The sequence below is a fragment of the Agelaius tricolor genome, unplaced genomic scaffold (genome assembly GCF_023055355.1).
Source record: "Agelaius tricolor isolate 1412-34295 unplaced genomic scaffold, bAgeTri1.0.p SCAF_7, whole genome shotgun sequence".
In the NCBI taxonomy this organism is placed as follows: domain Eukaryota; kingdom Metazoa; phylum Chordata; class Aves; order Passeriformes; family Icteridae; genus Agelaius; species Agelaius tricolor.
Genome location: NW_027269267.1, coordinates 32707192 through 32728522, shown reverse-complemented (window position 1 = coordinate 32728522; position 21331 = coordinate 32707192). Strand labels below are relative to the sequence as shown.

The following is a 21331-nucleotide window of genomic DNA, read 5'->3' as shown; positions in this document are numbered from 1 at the left end:
GCTACAGTGGTGAATATTTGTAGATTCATTTTCCTTTACCTTTTATTTTTTTTTCTTCTGCCAAGGAACATACTGGGGCAAGGAAGGAAAAGATCATCTGGGACAACAGGCAGGTGTTATTTCTTGCTAAGGCTCAGGTTCTTGATTGCCAAGCTTGGTGTAATTTGAGGAGTCTGATTCTCAGCAAAGCAGTCTCAACTCAGAGCTGTCCTTTGTTTTTACTACTTTTTTTTCTCCTTGTTTACAAGCTGAATTCTGCACGTCAGAATTTTTCATTCCTCCAGTGGGCTGTAGCTGTCTCTAAGTGACAGCCCATTTTCACAGTTCTCTTTATCATCTCGTGTTTCTTGAAAATACAGAAAAGGTTTTCAAAAGTCTCAGGTGTGGGTGGTTTGAATTGTCACATATATAGTGTAAGTCTGTCTTTCTTCCAGGTGTAACCAGCAGAAAAATGGAGGGTGTTGGTTTTGATCCTGACATATCCTCTAGTTTCTTTTATCTCTTACTCAAAATCTGGTTTCTTTCACCTGAATAGAGTTAATATCAAAAAACCCCTGAGACACCTGTGTGTTTCAGAGAAACTGGCAATAAGATTGTGTCTGTCCTCTGATTACTGGTTCTGTCAACCATTCTCACAAGTTTACTCTAAAAAGCAGTGGTTGGAGTATCCAGCAGCTCAGCAAAACCATTATAAAATATAACATATGAAGTGCTGTCACTATTGAAAACTTAATAATATAATTCACAATTAGTTCTTTGCTTCAAATGCTATGCAAAGCAATTTTATAGAAGTCATCTTCACTGATGGAGATAAACAGCCTTCTCTGCAGCACCAGGATCAGATATGTCTGCTTTCAATGTGTAGTTTGAGCTAGCAAAAAAAGGAGAACCTTGATTTTTATTTAACAAGGTAATTCTGCTGTGATAAGATGTTTTTTCTCAAACACAACAAGGTGCTAACTACAGGTAAACTTAAATAGTCAGCAACAATACCAGTTTCAGAGTAATGAGTTAGACAATCAAGAAGGTTTTTAAGTGATAATTAAGAAAAAGTTATTCTGCCAAATGTGTAATTTACTATAGTAGACTAATTCATCTCAGTTGGCATAAAGCAATTAAGTAGGCTTGCTAATATTTCAAAAGCTCCTGTTAGCTTTTTGATAATTGGCAGTGTATTGACTTACATTGTTCTAAACTTTCACTGGCTTCACTGAATATGAAGGATAATGATAATGTTTAAGATTTTGAGATTTTTCAGGTAAATTTCATTTTTCCACTGCAGATCAAAATCATTTGGCATATTCCAGTTGCAGAACAGAAGTGATCCTTGTAAGGGATATGTTGGGAGGCATCTTTGGAATTTTTTTCCCCAGGTCCCTTTGATTTTCAGTGCCAGTGGTCTGCATCTTTGCTTTCATTGCCTTTGGAAAAAAAATTGGACTTTATCATATTACTAAAATTAGAAAAGAAAGTGATTTTGGATATAATTTTCATGTCTTTGCTCTAAATAATAAACTCTCTTATTATTCTAGGACTCAGAATTTGACCCCTTGAAGTTCACCAGTGTGATTGAATGTGAGAAGCCAAACAATGACTTAAGTAGGTTTCGAGGTTACATGTGAGTATTTCATATAGTATCCTTCAATATACACTCCTTTTCTGTAATATGGAATAAAATAAATGCTTGTTTGCTTTGGGCTGTCTTCTATAAGTTGCATCATCATCACATCTAAATAGGGCTGCATATTTAAGGATCTTTTAGAGGATCCTCTCTTCAAGGTGAGATGGGAATCTCATATTTCCATTCCTTAGGATGGATTTATTTGCTACCTGCAATCAGCTTACACTACAGAAATGAATGTATGAAGCACTGCATTTACAGGCACTCTTCTCCTTTTCCTCCATGGATCAAAAAAGCCCATCTGCAATTGGGAAGAAATAGAAAACAAGTCAAGAGAGGCAACAAACAAGCAGAATCTGTTGTACACTTTCATGAAGATGGGTCTGTTGGATGTTTCTTTTAATACATGTGTCATTGAGGAAAATCAGAAGGCAGAACTGATATTTCTCTAGCCATGGCACTGTTTGTTTCTTCTCATTCAGATAAAATGAAATGATTGGCTCACACAATGGGTATGCCTGCACATTACCACATCACCTATGCTCATTTGACTTAATTCTAAATAAACAGAACTAGATTAACAGGGTGCTCATCTCTGGCCAATCAGTCCTGCTCAGAAACAAATGTTTTAGGATGTGCAAGAACAAATGGTTTAGGATGTGCAAAAGTTTTAGGATTTGCTTCTTATGTAGCCTGGTCTGTAGTGTGAAGATATGTTGATTGTGGTGGCTTAGGAAATGCACTCTTGCATGACTTATTTTTCTACAGTCTGTTAACCTCAGGGAGAGTGAGAGCCCAGGATACATAATTTCTGCCCAAATTTTAATGATGAGTGTTAAACTGACACTAATTCCATTTCAAATACAATGATTTACCACCCATGTTGATTAGGAGTGATAAGCAGTATTAAATTGTGTAAATGTCACAAGGTAAATTGCTGGAGCTTGGGGAGTTTTTTTTATAGTGATGCCATTTACCACCATAGTTACTACTCTCAGATGTCACAGATTGTGTAGGATGTACTGTCAACTGGTGTAAATCAGGACAGTTTCTTTAAACTACATCAAGTTGTAGTGTGGGAAAATGTGTTCCTTTATTTAGCAGCACAAAGCTCTACAGTTCATGTGAAGAAAAAAAGTTTAGTATTAGACATTACTGCATGAGGGTGTGTAATAGAGAGCCTGCTCTACTGTAGACATGCCATTTCCAGATATGGAAATGGAAAGTTTGGCAGCTTTTCTAGCGCACTTTATGTGTGAATCTTAGTCCCCAAAATATTGAGCAGAATACTGTAGAAAATATGCATAAATTTTTCTTCCATTATATATTTACTTATTTACTCCATGTGGAAAGGGCTGTGGCATGTAAGTTACAGAACCATTTGAATTACATAGCAGAAAACATAGTATTACCTGTTAATGACTATTGTTTAGTATTGATTATATTTAATCTTCTTTGTATTTTGTAGTTTCACAAATGATGTGAATATGTTTTGACACAAATTTTGAATCTGGCAGAAAGCATCAGGTGATTTCCAGCTTTCATCAGCTATGTTCCAAGAGATTTACAGCTAAAGGCCCATGGGCCATTAGAATTAGAGAGTGGGGAGCAACCCCTCAACAAATAAATTCTCAGTCCCTTAATTTATCACAGAAGAAGGCTTCCCCCCCCCCCACTTTTTAGAGTTCCTTCATTAGTATAATGGAATCAGGAGTCTATTTCAAATAATACATTAACAAGATGAATAGCAATTAACATATCTAAATTGAAACATGGCATTGTCATGTCAAACTCAGATCTTAATTCTTGTTCAAAATTTTACTGCTGCTTGAAATAATGGATCAAATAGCTACCAGCCAATAATAGCTCAACTGAAATGATACCAAAATATTAAATAGGAATCCCGTGAAATAATAGACTTTCAACCAATCCGTATGTAAAAGCTGTGCTGAAACATTACTACCAAATTTTCCTAGACATTTTGATTACTTAGTAGGTTTCTAGTTTTGATTCAGATTTTTTTTTTACTGTATGAAATGTGGTCTTTGGTTTTGATGTCTGTGCTGACAAATCTTTCAGGAAATAGAAATATTTTTGTCTGTGTATGCTGTAAACATGTAAAAAATTCTGTTCCCCACAGTTTTCCTGAAACAAAATCACTATAGGTAGCCAATGTAGCAGAGGCAGGCCAGGATAAAAGGAGAAATTATAATGAAGAAAAAAAAACCTGCAAAATGCATTGAGATGGGCCTAGCCCTATCCTGTATCTGAAAAAGTGTACATGCCCATCACTGCAGCTGAATTCTTCAGATGCGTTGGCACAATCTGCATTGAGCACACTTGGGGTGTGCAGATGCACAGGCAGACTACCAGTTCTATTCAGGTGCTTGCTTTAATTCTCTGTTACAGTTTCTGCACCCCCAGATAACCCAAGCACATCCACTCACTTTTATGTCCCCTATAAACATATTCTCTGTAAGAGGAATAGAACAAAACCTAACATGCCCCCTGCCCATATGTGTCTAGCCAGATTATGTACAGTATGCATGGCAAACATTCAAAAATCCAATTCCAGGTTCCAAAAATAGAAATATTTGCTTTAAAATCTTGTTTGTACCTTTTTGTGTATATATGGGCAAGGGAAAAAGAGAACTTGTAATTGGGAATCTGACTTTTCAGCTTTTTGAAAATAATAATTTTATTCTTAGACAAGAATGTAAAATTTTATCTGATCATACCAAAATAAGTATAGCTTGGAATTGTAAGAAGAAGAAGAAGGCTATGAATACATGTGTGTATTTCTATTTCAAAGGTTGTCATAATGTAACAAAACCAAATTAATAGAAAACCATGTTACAACTTTTTTAAGAAAAAACAAATATAAATCTATAGTGATGTCTCTTTAATGTGCTATAGTAACAGATCCAATCCTGGAATAAAAGCCCAAAGCAACCTAGACTAATTTGCATCAATTGAGAGTCAGGAAGTTTCTGACTGTTAATGTTAACTGATATCATGTTTAAGATTGTTGAATATTTTCTTTGGGAGTGTCAAGCCTTGGAAAGTAATGCCAGCTGTACCATTTCCTTTGTAAGACACTTGCTAAACCAAAATTTGAAAGAAAATACTCTCTTTTGAATACAGTTGTCATTGGTTACCTTGTTATTTAATGCTGGTAGACACATAAGTTAACAAGTAAGTTAACAAGACACATAAGTAACAAGTTGAAACTGTTAGAAAGCTGAATAGAAACAACAGAAAGCTGAAGTGAGCTAATTTTTGCATTGCTGTATTAAACCAGAGTCTTACTTCTGTCTAAAGACTTTCAGAGTACTGTAACATAATAGTAGTTAACTGCAAATTATCTGCCCACTTCTCCTAATTTGTGGTGCATTTGTATTTTAGATGTGAAGATACCACATTTTTGCAGTGTCATCCATGTGAGAAATTGCAGAGAAAAAGAGCATTGCACCCACACTTGCCAGTGCGTTTCCTCACGGCTTAGCCTTTGCATTCCAAGCATCTGAGTGGCTTCAGCCAGACACTGTTCTAAAGAATGACAGAGAAAATTTTCCTTCTTTGCCTGTAACTGGCCAGAATCCAGAAAGGGGAAAACAGACTCTTCAGCCTTTTTAACGGGCTTGAGGTTTATAACTCTGCAGGGCTAGAAATAGGAACTATGCTGTCTCTCAAACCAAAGTTTACAATTGGCAGGTTTGTTATCAAAGTGAGCAGTTTTATCTAACTCTAGTTTTCATTATTTTTTAATCCAGACCTTCATGTCTGCAATTTTTCCTTCCTTTTATCATCAGTGCCCAACTGTTTTATGTGTATATTGTGATATTGAGTCACTGGGAGTGACTGTAGACAAGAGGCAAATGATGAGTTTCCTCCAGCCTCTGCTGGCTTCTTTCTTCCAGCTTTTGATTTCATCCATATTTTCTAAAGGTCTGGTGAGCAACAGTTGAGTTCTCTGACTTCATTTGGATATGGAAAAGTAAAAAGCAGTACCAAATGCATGTAAGGATGAGATGTGCTAAGAAGGCTCAGCCCGTGGGTGAGGGCAGTAGATTGTGGTTTTAACACCTACAGGTTAACATCAGATGTTGCAGAATTGTTTTGGAGTTGTTTTGTAAGCTAAGATAGTAAGAACAAATACATCATTTTAAGGAACAAATATACAAGTAATTGTATATGAAGTTTGCCATGTGCAATATACCTTGCACAGTCCACTGTTACTGTGAAGGGTAAAAAACTAACAAAGCTTATAAAACTATAAGCTAGAGCAAGTACCAGTTAAGAAGGTTTATCTCTACAAAGTCTCTTTTATTAACAGGAATCATAACTATCATTTGGAGATTTTATTGGAAATTCAAACATTTTCATGATTTATAAGAAAGGCTAATGCAGAATTTAGCCTTAAAAATCAGAGGAATGACAGAATCCTGGTAGCAGTGTAATTTTGACAGTATGGAATCATTAAGAAATTATTTCCCATAGTTCAAGCACAGACAAATTGACACCTACTGACATTCTGCCAGAGGGATGTTGGGCAGCCCCCCAGCTGATGCTGCTTTGGCAAAAGGTGAGACAGTGGGTTAAGGAGGTTTGCTGGAAAGAACAGAAGTAAAAGCTCTGTTCTTCTGTCTGAGACTGGCAGGGAGGATGGGCTGAGCAGGGGAAGTTGTCTCCTGACTAAAAAACCACCTTTGAATTTCGTGTCAGAATTGCAAATTTGGTGTTATCCACTTCTTTCTTTCTCTGTTTCTGGCCTCTAGTCAAATGTTATCAGTGCGGCTGCTACCTCAGTAGTCAAACCCAATGCTCCTTCTCCATCCCTGCAGAGAAAGGCTAAGCATACTTGTTGAAGCACCAATACTTTCAATATATATGTATATATTTTGAGCAAAGGCTGGGTATAATATATTGTGCTGAACTAAAAAAGGCTGTATATGTGTGTGTATATACACACAGGTGCATTCTGCTCACTAAAAGCATTGACTGTTGAGGTTACGTAGCATAACCAGCATTACAGAATATTCTGCATGTAGTCCTACTAGGCTGGGACAAGTACAGAAAACTCACCAATGTGAAGCTTTTCTTCTTACAAATCTCAGTATATTTGGTGTAGTTCCTAGGCCTGAGATCCTAGAAGTATATACTTCAATTACAATTTTGGTCCTCATTTAGAAAAAAAGATGAACCTAACAGGGAAATGCATGTATATATAACCCAGATGTGAAGGCTTAGAAAATAGGAAGCAAATGAAAAGAACTCCACCTTTACATAAAAAGGACAATTTTAAGCCAGTTTGCAGATTTCTGGGGACAGAGGATTTTAAGTGCTCAAATCCAGGTATACAAAAGATTTGGTGTTCCAGCAGCACAATGCTAATTTTAGTGTAGCATATTGAAAGTGTGATGGTTTTGATGGTCTGAAAGTGAGTGCAACATTTAAACAATCCAAACTTGCTTTAGTCTTCTCTGAGGCATTGAGGTACTTCAGTAGATAAAATGAAATTTTATTCATTTGAAATTAGTTTTAAATTATTATTTGATTTGTCTTTTTTACATAGTAAAAATTCTAAATTTTAATTACTATTATTTTTTTAGCCTTTCCCTGTTAATTCTCATAAGGCTATTTTCTGTATTTCTCTGTCAGCTGAAATTCCAGTCAGTCCATGCCCAGCAGATAATAAGTTGTAGTAGAAATGTACTTCTTTCCATTTTTCTCCTGTGTTTTGGTGTTAGTCAACAAGAATCCTCAGGGTGCAGGCCATTCTTAGATAGTTGGTGAGACAGTTCTGAAAATAATTTCTCTTGTTCTCACTAATACATGGAATAAAAACACAGAATACTTTTCCTTTTCTTTTCACTGAACTGATGTGTCTTATCCCTGGCACATCTTCCTTAGTATCACTACTTGTGAAGCACAGTCATTTCCCAATTTCACCATATTACTTTCTAGGATTTCTTTAGTAAGCACATGTGAATAGTGGGTTAATTCTATCCAGTACACAGCTGCTTTGAGGTGGACTGGATTAACTGTGATTGCTCAGTCAGTTTACACATGCACAGGAAGTCCAGTGCCTTTTCCAAGCATTAGCTAGGCTGCACACATGCTGTCGATTTGGCCTACGTATCTCTAGTGAGCATTTGTCCAGGACATTTGTATATCCAACAGCAACTGGTGCTGCTCCAGCTGGGCTGATGCATGTCAGGGATCCTTGGGTAAGTAATCTCAGTTTTCAAAATCCAACAGAGAGCCTTCCCAGGAGAAGGATCCAATGAAATATTTTGCCATCAAATTGAAAAACTTCTTAAACACTGAAGATCTTGGGCTTGTTATATTACAAGTAGGATGTAACAAGCTTAATGTTTTGACATGCTGTATTTTGTTCTGTTTTTAAATTTTCTTTAGTATTCATAAAAGTGGAAAAAAGGATGGACTGTTCAAAGAGAATCTTTTGTTACGTGGATGTACCGTTAGAAACACAGAAGAAGTTGCAGGAATAGTAATCTATGCAGGTAAGAGCTGCTTTTCTGTCTTACAGGGCATACCACCTGTTTATAGCTATAAAATAATAGCCAAGTTCCATATGACATGTTTGGTGCAATTCTTTCTGCAGGGCATGAGACCAAAGCCTTGTTAAATAATAATGGACCACGTTACAAGCGCAGTAAGTTGGAGAGGCAGATGAATGCCGATGTCCTTTGGTGTGTCCTCATACTTGTAATCATGTGTCTGTTTTCTGCCATTGGTAAGTGTTCTTCACTAGTAGAAACACTGCTATTTAAGTTAAATATTACACTGTCTTGGGATTCATGCACGCAGCTTTATCAAAAAATATATATCTGCCAACACATAAAATCCATAAAGCTGTCTCCATACTTATTTTTGTCAAAAATTAAAATGTCTTGATACACAACCTGATCTGAATACCTTCTTAATCTCAATAAAATATATGCTATTAGTACCAGAGATCTGAAGGCTTAGATTATACTACCCTTGATAGCATCCAAAAATGTCAAGCCCAAAAAAGCCCCCAGTTTATATGTAGTCCCCTCAAAATTACAGGTGGTAGAGTGTAACTTGTCATTAATCAGGCAGTAGAGTAATTTATGAGCAGAGAGTAAACAAAATCAGCACGGTGGTATTCCCCAGTACTACTTATTAAAGTGAGAGCACAGTGCACAACATGGACTCACTGTCCCTAAGGCTGCAGTCATAATGTAGAAGAAATAAGCAAAAGTCTGCATAAATCCAAGCAGAATACTCTCTAAACTTCTGGGAGTGTTTAAGGAAATGCTGCAGTTCAGGTTATGTCTCCTCAGGCCTTTTTTCTGTTCATTTGTGAGAAAGAATTGAGTTTTACATTTGGCACAAAAAAAAAAATTATATACGGCATGTGAATTCCATTTCCTTAATATTTGTGTGTTCTGTAATGTTTGCATGTGAGTCATATGGCATAAACACCAGAATGTTTCTTAACAACCATGGTGTAGTTTAATTACAATCTTATGCCACTTTAATATATCTCTTTGTGCCTTTTTCCAGGTATTGTTAAGTGCTTAAAGATGAGTATTTCCAGTTGTGAACCAGCCAGCTTATTTGTTTCCACTGAGTTCATGACACACTTTGGTAGTGTTTCAGTGTTGGGGAGCCCAGTCCTCAGGGCTGCAGTGTCGTGGTGAGGCTTCATGGCAGGGCGCTACTGCCTGCAGCTGTCCCCCTGCCAGTGCCCTCTGTGCGGTGTCCCCAGAGCAGCAGCAGCGGCTGCTCCCTCTGAGTGGCTTCAGCCTCCCCCAGAGGTGGCACTCAGTAGGTGACAAGTGCGCCTTCCCTTCTGTCCCGTCTGCTCCAAGCCTGGAAGCCGCCAGCAGAGGGCCAGAGCAAACTGCTCAAGGTGCTGACAGCCACAAACAGCTGGAAAGAAATTTGCTCGGGCCCTTTGAGTTGCCTCGTGCTTTGTAGAAATGAGGCCATTTGCGCACCTTCTGTCAATAAAGTATAACTGGAGATATGACACTTAATTCTTTCGAAAATATAAGGACATTTATAAAACAAACCTTAATGTAGGTCATTCTCAGTGTGGACCTTTCTATTTTTGCTCTCGAGAATAAAAATATATACATCGATAAAGACATCATGTGTGTGATCTCATATTGGTAGTACAGGGACAAAATAATGTGCTCACTTATGTGTTTTTATTTTTCAAGCACTCAGTACTGGGTTTATCCATCAATATGTAAAGGATCTTGTCAAAGGATGATTTACAGAAGATTACTGTTAAAGTAGACATTTGTCCTTTATTTCTGATTTTCAGAATCAGAAAAATTTTCACTATAGTGATAGTTTGAATGCTTTTTTTTGCAGAAGAATTCTTCTTTGTTTTTTACGCCTAAAAAACATCAGGCATACCATTTTAGGGATTTTAAGATTTTAAATCTTAGTGCTATACTTAAAAAGGCAACGTTCTGTCTCTAGCAAGAATGTAATTTTCCCAAAACAATAAATATTTTATATTTATTTAGCTATCAGCACAGTCAATTAAAAAAAAAAAACATTTTGAGCAAGACCTATAATTTCTTTTGCTCTTCATTCCTCAGCTTCCATGCTATTGACTCTGTTGATACTGTTATTTCATTAGTTCTGTGCATGTGGTGGATATAATTTACACAGTAAAATTAAAGTTTCTTCTAAATCTAGTTTACTGATAGCTGACTGGTACATATATCTAGTCCAGTCAGTTCTTTCATTTTAACACACAGCATAGCAATGAAATAGATCATTTTCTGAAGAAATGTAGTTTTCTTTGGTGATGACAGAAACAGTCTAAACTACTAATTTAGACTAGCCAGCTCACTTTATTTAGATAAAGTTATGAGAAATTAGTCTTGCATGGCTTAAGGACAGCCAAAGCCCTTTCTCAAATCCCAAATCCCAAGGCAGAAAAACCCATGGGTTTAGGGCATTTTTCAGAAGTCATGCAGAATATTTGAAAACAAAAAACAATTTCCCACATAACTCTTAAGAACAAAGTCATACCAGAAGCTTTTTTTCTTGGAGTTGATTTTCTTTTTTCTCTCTTCCAATTTTTCTGCAGGTCATGGACTATGGGTATGGCAATATGGTGAGAAGAAGAAACCAATTTTTGATGTTCCAGGGCCCGATGGCAAATATTTGTCACCTGTTTTAGCTTCAGTGTATTTATTTCTGACAATGATCATAGTGTTCCAGGTAATCAAGTTGCACATGCTGTCACCTCTCTTCCTAGTTGGCTGCAATAAAGTTACATATGTGCAATATATGTAGCACTTATTTCACCACTAAGGCATGTAAGAAGCTAATCAAGCACTAAAAAGATCCCAGAGGGTTGTAATCAGTACAGGGTCTATTTGGAGGCCTGTCACTATTGATGTCCCCCAAGGTTCAATACTGGGCCCAGTGTTGTTTAACTTACTCACCAATAACTTGTATGAAGGGCAGATGCCTCGTCAGCAAGTTCACTGTCACCAAGCTGGGAGGAGTGGCCAGTACCCCAGAGGGCTGTGCAGCCCTTCAGAAGAACCTTGGCAGGTTGGAGAGATGCTCAGAGGAGCACTGCCTGAAATTCAACAAAGGCAAGTGCAGGGTTCTGCACCTGGGGAGGAACAACCCCATGAACCAGAAAACAAGCTTTGCTCTTCCTATGTACCTACTGTAGAACAGCACCTCAGAGACTGAGGATGCCACTTTGGGTACAGTGTTCTGCTATGAAAATATATTTTATACTTTTTAACAGGTTTTCAGATATATTTCTCTTAGCAAAATTGTATGTCAGCCAGGTAACAAACTATGTTAAAAGTTTCTTGGTCCTGAGGAGAAACATCTTGAATGGAGAGGTGGTTAATTTCAGAGAAGTAAAAGAACCTCATGTCACTGAGATATATGGAAGTTTGCCAAGTGAGACACTGGAGGAGGTTGCTTTACTGGAGGCAGCAACTTGTTTATAAAAGGGAATGAAAAAGGCTGTAAAAATAATTTTTACCCTGAGGGATTGGGTTATGATACTGGTTAAGAAAATTCACCGCTGATTTCTTTAAACACCTACATTTCACTGTAGTTTTTGTTTAAATGACCACATTCACCACCCACAGCCATGCTATAATTTCTCCCACGTATCTAATTCAGAAAACTAAACAATGTATGCAGTCAGGAATTTCTATCCTGAAAATAAATCTGCAGAGAAAAACTCATGGACAAATTAGATATTTTTTGTAGTTTTGACAATCCTCAAGAAACAGTTGAAAATCTTTTCATCTCTCCTTCTTCAGCACTTATAAAATGTGATCTTCATTCAAATAACTTGCAGTACAAAAGTCAAGGCCAAAGATATTGTTCCTATGGAGAGATTAACATTTCTCATTTTGTTTCTTGTATTCCTGCAAAGTGAATTTGTAAACAGTCTATTTATGCAGAACAATTTTATTCAGTCCTTTCACATCTACAGTATTCTGATTGCATGGTCTGATTTGGGTTGGTTTTTTTTTTCTTTTCCTTTCCCACCTAGTTTAAAGCTCAGTTTATTAGCCTAAGAAATATTTGTTTCTGTCCATGTTTTGATAATCAGTTTTCTAGACATAATAATGCATTCCAGCTCTACAATTCACCATAGGTTTTCCTCATCTAACACAGTAAATAAACTCTTTAAACATGATAATAACTTTAGAATAAATGTTTAAAGTACATAGCCTCTTTATGTTCCAGTCTAGTACCAAATTAATTAGCTTTAATAATTGTGTTCTTGCTTCTGTTTTCTCCTAATTCTTTCCTTTTGTGTACTCTAGGTTTTGATTCCAATTTCTTTGTATGTATCTATTGAAATAGTTAAAATCTGCCAAGTATACTTTATTCATCAAGATAAAGATTTATATGATGAAGAAACAGACTCTCAGCTGCAGTGCCGAGCTTTAAATATCACAGAAGACTTGGGTCAGGTGCAGTTTATCTTTTCAGACAAGACTGGGACACTGACAGAAAACAAGATGGTTTTCCGAAGATGTACTGTTTCTGGAATAGAGTATTCCCATGATGATAACGGTGAGCTCATGGTCACGTTTTCTATCTAACAGTTGTACTTTGAGCAACCTGAATTAGTCATAAAATTTGCTGTAATCTTAAATCAAAAAGGAAAACAAAAGAAATTTAGCAGCTGTTGTCAGATCAGTGTAATTCGATGGCTATGTTCAGCTAGCAATGACAATCTTACCAGAGTGTTCTGTAATATCTACAGTATGTTGTCAAGGCATTTAAAGCTTCTGGCTTTAGCTCCTGATGTAATAAAGCACTTGAGTGCATGGCTGATGTAAGAAAATCAAATGGTGCTGCTGGTATTCTAGTTCTTTGGTGTATTTGAAGTATACAGTATAAAATAATGATTTTAAGCATACAGCCAGATTAGTGCAGATTAGTGTCTGATTGAATACCTGCAATGAGATTATCCTTTTGTACTGAGAAATAAATGCAAAGATAGCAGTTTTCATAATAACAAGAAACATAATTGGATAGAATTGCATATTTTATTTACTTTTGTCAGATTCTTTTCAGTGTTCCTGTGTGAAAAGTGTCTGTGTTAGGTATGCTTGCTCTATGAACACTGCAGTGGAGAGAATACCCACATTCAAGTATCAGCCTCTTAAAATAGTAAAAGATTACTATTTTTCACAAGGCAATGTGAGAACTATCATCCCTGTGTTATTTCTTCATCCTTTTAAAATTATGATTTCCTATTTTACAATGTTTGTAGTTTGTGTTATTTTTCTCTAACATACAATCATCATTTTTGAAAGAACAGATCTTAACTCATATTCTGTATGCAGGATAATATTGACAACTACAATATTCTTGTTTGCAAAAAATAAGTTTCTTATTCTACACAACACATAAAGATCTCTGATTAGGAAGTTTTCTCAAAGAACACTACAGAATTTCAGCTTACAAATAAGATACAGAATAAGATAAAGAATCAAAATAGACTGGGAACTCTAAAACATGCTTTAGAAAGATGACACGATCTTAAACAGAAAAAAATACTTTGAGGTAGTGGATTGTTCTGGTTTTTTTCTCCTACTTTAAAGCAGTACTGAGACCTTACATTTAAGGCACTTTGTTTTTTCAAGAAGCTAGACCTTTGGGTAGTGTTATGAGTGTTATGGAAAGGACTGAGGGACAACCTGTGACTTTCTACCTCTGTACAGTAGGTAAGAAAGAGAAAAGAATTAGAGAATGTTACTGGATTACTAAATCTGCTTATGACACTCTTGATAATTCATTCCCTTTTGCTTCTTCTCTTCCATTGATTGTTTGCTTGTTTATACTAATTTCAGAGTGTATTCTGTTCCTCTCAAGAATGATATTATTGCCAATTAAAACAGTTCAGAAAAGGTATTTTTATGAGCTTGGTATCATCTGATGATATGTCAGCTGAACTCAGGCCCTTGAGTGTTGAATGTTCAGATCTTTTTTCTTCAGATGTAGTGAATTTAACAGAAATCTATGTTTGTGCACGCTTTCCTCTTATGATTTCATATTACAATATAAAAGTTAAAGAAAACAGAGTGAATGTCACTACAAACAAAAGTGTCAGATACATAAACGTATTGATTTTTTCAGTCCTTCTTTTCACCTATGGCTTTGTTTGGGCTTCATTGTAACTCCAGTCAGTATAATATTTCTGTCAAATATAATTTTTAAATTGACACAGAATATTTACACAGCATTTTATTCTTTTGTTATTTTCCCTGTAAGGAAAATAGGTCTTTCTCTATAATTCTTTATATAAATTGTGATAATTTCTATTTATTTTGTACTCTATAATCAGTATAAATACCACAATAAATACTATTCTTCATTCAAGTATTTTGTTAACTCTGTTCTGCAGTTTGGTTTTATAACCATCTGTTATCTTTTCTGCAGCCTTCTTGTTTAGATATGATAAAATGTCTATCACAGTTCTTTCTGGTTTTAGGGTGTGCATCAACAACATTTCATTGCTGTGTGCTTACTTGCAAATTATTTGTCAGCCACTTTTCTGTGTCTTGTACCAGAGTATCTGAATTTCCTGCATACATTATAACTGATGCCATCCTGCTCTCCACCTCAGGTTTAGTGAAATAGAAAATTCTAAAATCTTTCACTTAGGGGGTGATCTGAGTCTGCCATATATACTAGAAAATCAAGTAAAATGCATTTGCCTTTTTTGATCTGTTTCAGAGATGACACTACATTTCACATATCCAAGTATTTTTTTCATACACAGTGGTTTATTTCTTGGAATCAAACTTTGAGTAGCACTTTATATGAAGAAGTTAATTTAAAATTAGTGCACATGGGTCAGGATGCAAAAGCTGCCAATAACAGGTCATTTTGCACTGTAAAAGTAGATGTCTAAGGATGGAAATAATCTCGCTCTGAGCTCTTTCATTTAAGTTGTTATTCTGCTATGGTGGGATAGCAGTGCCTGTCATTTCAGTTGCTTGACTCTGCTCATGATAAGATCCTGTTTTCAGTTTTGGATAGCTGGACAAAACTTTTAACTATTCTTTCAAATTTGTCATGCCAGATGTTTGCCTCAGGCATAAATTTTAGGAGAGAAATTTCAGTTATAACAGCACCATTCAGCCATATCCAAGAACAAGGTTAAGATGTAGCAGACTTTTTTTCCCATGGCAAGATTTTCTGGCAAGTTTTCTACTGAAGTCAGTTGGAGGCCCTATGTTCTTGGGCTAAGCCATGCACACACACAGAGCAGGAGAGTTATGTCTACACTGGCAAATTGAGGTCTGAAATTTCCGAACTTTTGAACTCTTATTCTCTTTTAAAGCATTTTTTTTCTGCATAATCTAGGACTACTGCATATCTGTTAATTACTCAACCAACAGATTGTGAATAGCCATCATAAATTTCCTCTATGCTGCTTTATAAGCTCTTCTCCCTAAAATTTATTCAGAGTTATGAGAAATTATCCCATTTTTTTCTGTTCTACTTGTTACTATACTGCATTTGACATTGTCATATCTCACTTTCTTGCACCCAGGGAGTGCATTAAGCAATGCACGTGAGTTCCCTGACATGGAGATTGATCTTTCCCCTTCTTCCTCTCCCTACAAATGCATTACACAATTCTGGGGGGTTGGGAGCTACTTTAAAAGTGTATTCTATGCTGTGTTCAGTTTGGCATACTTGAGGCAGCATGTCTTTTTCTTGAGTGGTGGGACTATCCTTTTTTTTCCTTGTAAATTCATACCACAAAGCTGTATAAATTCCCCATGTGAAAGGTGAGCTTTATGATTATGAGGGAGAGTTCTGTTTTGCATCAGACATGGACGTGTTAATTATGATTTTCATCACAGAGGTTATGCGGACCTTGTGCAGGGTTGAAGCAATTATTACATGCTTTAACATAAAAACAGAAACCCTGAGTGAGACTTAATTCATTTTTAGGCATGGGAAGCAAGTTTTCATGAATGTTCTGGAGAAAACATTTTCCTCCAGAATTCTCTATAAGCTCCAAGTTTCTTATGACTGGTGGATGGCGCTTTGCCTAAGAGTATTGCATTGTTATAGTCTAGACAAGAGGTGACAAAAGCATAAATAATGGAGGGCAATAAATTGCACTAGTGTGAGACAGAATGAGCTGGAGGTAGTACAAAGTATTACTCATAGGTTCTGCTATGCAAAATCTTAGCACTGAAGAGGAATCCAGGAATGTAGCATACGTAATAATAGTTCCATGATGGAAGCACTATGAAATACCCGTCACTGTTGAGGTCATTTACAGTATTTTGGTGGTGGATTATGCACTGATTTGGATCAAACTATGGGAATTTGCACTGCACATTTAGTTCCTGTGGAGACTGTATTGACAAGGATGGGATACTAGTTACCTAATTGCTGATATTTGCGTGGAGGATAGTAATCCGATAAGTTTACAGTTACTGGAGAAAATTAAACACTTCAGGGATGTAATTTATCAGATTTTTTTTAGTCATCTATGATAGTTCTCTAGTACCATCGTACCTATTTCTCTGTCGTGTAGAATTCTCTGTACAGACAAAGAGAATTCCCACCTCATGTCTGTATGACTATTATTTTCTCCAAAGGTTCTTCTTGGCTGGCAGAGTGTTAATTTAGGAGCAGGGTATGCCATGGACCATTCCATGTAGAAGAATGATTTTCCCATTCATAAGTGTCTTGGGTATTTACAGAATACCCATTGGCACTATACTCTGCTTAAATGCCAGAATTACTCTCCCAATCAGTAGTACCTTCTAGTCCAAAAGAATGTTAGCATTAAAAAAAAAAAGAGAAAATGTGTTGATTCCCTATATGTCAAATTGCATGGCCATACTAGCACTCTTCTTTCAGACTAGGAGGCAGCTCCTAACAATTCTTAGAACTGGCCATGCCCCAAGTTTGCCTGCTAATCCCAGAGACAGTAGGTGCCCAAAAGCCCACTGTGCTTCTGGAAGTCCTTACATGATTTAGCTACAACCAGATGGTCTTGGCCTGACATTTGTTGTAGTTGTTTTCCAAATGCTGCATTAATCACCCTCTTGCCTATGGGATGTGATCTGTTTTTCTAGTTTTAGCTACCATTGTATGAAGCTGTTGACAAAACACAAATTGAATCTCCATGAGTACAACCACACAAATCTGAAAAATCTGAATTTTTCATTCTTTGAATTCCTCCCCTTTCCTTCCAATGACTGAAAAAACTATAGACAACATAACAATAAGAGAAGTTTATGGAAGTGAAGGTAGATGATAAAAACCTCAGTGATTTTCTCTTGATTAACAAAGTTTCTCAATCACTAAATCTGAGAGAGAATGAGTTTCTTACTGCTGTCCAGTTTTTCTTGATGAAGGTTGGCTAGCAACTAATTTTTACAGGAAAATACATTATGTTAAAAAAAATCTTTCCTACTTCAGGGGGCTGTTTTGTAGTGGAATTTTCTCACTCTTTTTGTGTGCAGTCATGAGAACATAGCTTGCATAGTCCAGCCATATTAGAGAATTATTTTTTCTTTAGGATATAGAAATTGAAAAACCTTTTCCATAAATGCAGTGGTTGCTTCCAAGGGGATTTCTCATCTGCCACCTTTAACATTTGGCAAGCTTCAGAAACCAGGATAGTCCATCTAGCCTTTCCTGGAAAGCTGAAAATCTTTAGGAGAACTGGGTGCTTCAGGCATTCTGTGTAGCTTTTTTGTAGTTTCTCTTTACCTTTCTTACTGCTTTTTTGAAAATTTCTAATTGGTAACTAAGGAGAGAGCCAGTATGAGGAGATGTAAAACTCAGTACATAGGGAGTGAGTGCCCCATTTTAAATCCTATAAAAGACAGAATAACTCATCCCTAGAGACAAGTACTACTCTACTTCTCTCTAACCATATACCTACACTAACATTTTCTCTGAAAAATCTCAAGAAAAAAAGGAATCATCTCAGTTTCTGAGTAAAGGGTTCTTAACAGAGGACTTAATGTTATTAAGCCCCTGGGGATGTCAAAAGGTTAGAGGAAGGGAAATCTCTGGTGCTTTCTTATCTCAAGGCTTGCTCTTATGGGCAAGTTCTAGCAAAATAAATTAAGATTATGTTAGCCAACTTGTACAAATTTATAGCATTCTAGCTGCTTGTCTCAATCTTTATGTAGACACTAGAGTGCACTTTAGAGTGAAATAAACTTGCACTTATAAAATAATAAAGAAATAAAGTGGTGTGATGGTGTAAGTGCTGCACATACAGATTTACTTAGTGACAGTTCAGTAGCAGCCTTATTGACTGGTTTGTGGCAAAATGGAATTTTTCCATGGTGAAATAGTGCCCACACAATGAGACAGCTTAAGTATTCTGGCTTGAGGGGTCTGCATTTTCATGCTGCTTGAAGGGAAATTCTTTACAGGTTCCCAATCTCACATTTCAAGTTCGTGGAACATCTGGCTGTGTGGCAACAGTCTCTGTCAGCCTGAGAAATTGACTCCTTGTCATAGAGTATATATGGCATGGAAGGTAAAACAGAAAAAAAAAACCAAAATCAAAATGAAATTAAAGAAAAGGATTTTTAAAATAAAAAGAATTTATCTTCAAGAAGATAAAGAATTTATTTTCTCAGTACTTGGCAGATATTACAGGAGTTTTATTTATAGCTTCTGCAGTCTTATGAAAAATAAAAGAAGGTTAATGGAATAAGTATTAACTGTTGTTTCTTCTTTGTGTCATAAATATGAAGTGGAGTACAGGATAGTGCAATCTGACTTTCATAAATTGCATTGCTGTGTTACCAAAGTTGTTTGTGTCTTTGCCCTTAATAAGAAACTGGATAGAAAAAAAGATCAAGGCCATCAATTTTTAGTGCTGAAACTGAAAAGTATCCCACAACAATGTCTCTCAGGTTATAATGTTCACAGGAAAAGGTTCTCAATTGGAGGGAGCTGAGTGGGTGGAGAGAACAGCATGTTCCCAGAGAGGCACGCACTGCACAGCTGAAGCAGTGTGAACCTTAGCCAGAGCATAACGATTGAACCGCGCTTCATTATTTCTTTAAACTCTTCAATTCTTGCTGCATAATGTGTAAGACTGCACTTGAGAAAATGCTGAAAGGTGCTCAGGCTTGTTTTTTGTTGTTGCTGTCAGGTTTTCCTTGGTATAAACTGAAATAACACCATTTGTATCAAAAGAATTGCATTTGATTTGGTTAAATGAGATTCTAGTCTTGTTCCTACTTTCCTTTTTCCTCCTTTTTCTCAGGGGCAAGGACAATTAAATGGATGTGTTACAATAAAACCTGTATAGGGAGCAAGAGATAGCTATTATTATAGAGACTAAAAAGAAACACACTATCAGTGTAATGCTAATAAATAAACTGCTGCATTAGGAAACAGCTTTTGCTATGTTGAATAAACAAAATATGTTTAGATGTAATAGAAGAAAGAGCAATGAGGAATCCAGAGATATGGTATGCAGCCATAACTGTATTGTACATGAAATGCATTCTCTGCTTAACCATAGGGTTTTTATACAGGGAATAAAATTATATTCAGTTCAGGATCTTTGAGGTCTTATATCTCAAGACGTATTTTCAGAGCAGAAACCTAAAGTAGGTGTGATTATTAAAGAAAATGTATCCTTTTAAAAAAAACCTCTGCTTGTAAGGGAGTTGGACCAACTAAGTGGCACATTTTGCAAAGCTGAAGTAATTGTAACATCTCTTTCCCTGTCAAGGCATGTTACCTGTTATGAGAAGAAGCAGCTCAGATTTCTGTCTAGCATTCAAATGTCCAGCATCTATAGTGAAAATATTATCCCTGTGGCAAATCCAAACTTTTCTTACACTTGTCCTGAAAGTGGCCATGTCCATATGCAGCACTAGTTCTGCTTGAGGCTGGTTTTGCTTCTAGAGAAAATGAGCCACAGAAATGTTTTTCTTACACTTGATTTAAATCTTAAATGTTGGTAAAGTGTGGAAAATCTTACTGCTGTGTCATCTTGAGCAATGTTTTTTCAGCCTGGGGTTAGCCATGTGTAGCAAGGAGCCTGCAGAAGATCATGAAGGCAGAGGTTGCACTGTCTGACTGGGCACTGCCCTTGCATGGGTCTCATCCTGGGGTGTGCACTCCATCATACCTCCCCAGTAGAGAGAAGGACAAAAGCTCTTCAGTGTGATGGTCCATTCTGGTTCTTGAGGCATCATCTTAAATTAACATACTGTGATATCCACATGGCTCCTTCCTCCCTTCCTGAGCAGTGAGCAGTCTGGCACAGTCTGGGTCTCCTCTTGATCCAGGGCCTGGATCTCTGCTTAGTAGGTGCTGCAGTTCAGTTTGGGCCCTCAGTGTAGACTGCTTCTGAGAGAGACAAACCTATAATCAGTTGAATTAAATTCACACTATAGGGATCTGCATTTCCACTGGGAAAATACACAGAAGCTTACAGAGCAGAAGAAAGTGGGAACTAGTGGGCAGAAGTGATGGGAGAGGTTAGAACTGCACCGGCCAAAAGCACATGCATGAAATTGCAGGAAGCAGCCTTTGGAGGTGAAATGAACTTCATTTACTTGTAGCTCGTTACCATGCAACAAAAGGGCCAAGGAGACCAGTGGCCTCCCTAATTCTTTGAGCTGTCCTGTAGGTTCTGTAATACAAATCATAGAACTAGGCAGGTCCTGAAAGGAAAAGGCAGCAGTGCTGTGGTATTCTCTTGGAAGCTGTGTGGCTCAAGGAGCAGCTGCCTACACAGCAGTGAATGTGATGTTGCTCAGCCTCTTTCCTGCCACATGACACAGAGGAACATGTATCCCACCAAATAATGCTAATGAAGAAAACTCCCCAGTCATTCACCATCAGCCTCAGGACCTGGGCTGCAGGGCTCTATTCAAGCTGTGGGGCAGAAGTGAACTGCAGTGTGTCCTTTCTGTCTCCAAATGTGCTATGGTCCATTCTTCATCCATGGTCTGAATTTTTTGCCAGGAGGAGCCAGAGTGCAGTGGAGGAATTGCATACTTGGGCACAGAGTTAGAGCAGTGACCAGGTGAGCAGTCACAGCCAGGACTGAGAAACTCCCGTTTCCTGGATTTCAGACAAAGCCTATACATGTTTCAAATGGAGTTGAAAAAACCTCTGATGCATGATACTGTAGTGATAGAGCTATCACCATGTACTGCGTGTGGTCTG

The 21331-nt window shown here is 37.0% G+C and overlaps 1 protein-coding gene across 1 annotated transcript in view; it reads left to right on the top strand.

Moving 5' to 3' along the window:
• Positions 1-21331, top strand: part of ATP10A (ATPase phospholipid transporting 10A (putative)) — a 110396-nt gene that overhangs the window by 58837 nt on the left and 30228 nt on the right. The window contains exons 3-7 of the mRNA XM_071430884.1: positions 1533-1618; positions 8042-8148; positions 8250-8381; positions 10728-10861; positions 12451-12703. Of these exons, the coding sequence (XP_071286985.1) occupies positions 1533-1618; positions 8042-8148; positions 8250-8381; positions 10728-10861; positions 12451-12703 (712 nt within the window). The remainder of the gene's footprint in view (positions 1-1532; positions 1619-8041; positions 8149-8249; positions 8382-10727; positions 10862-12450; positions 12704-21331) is intronic.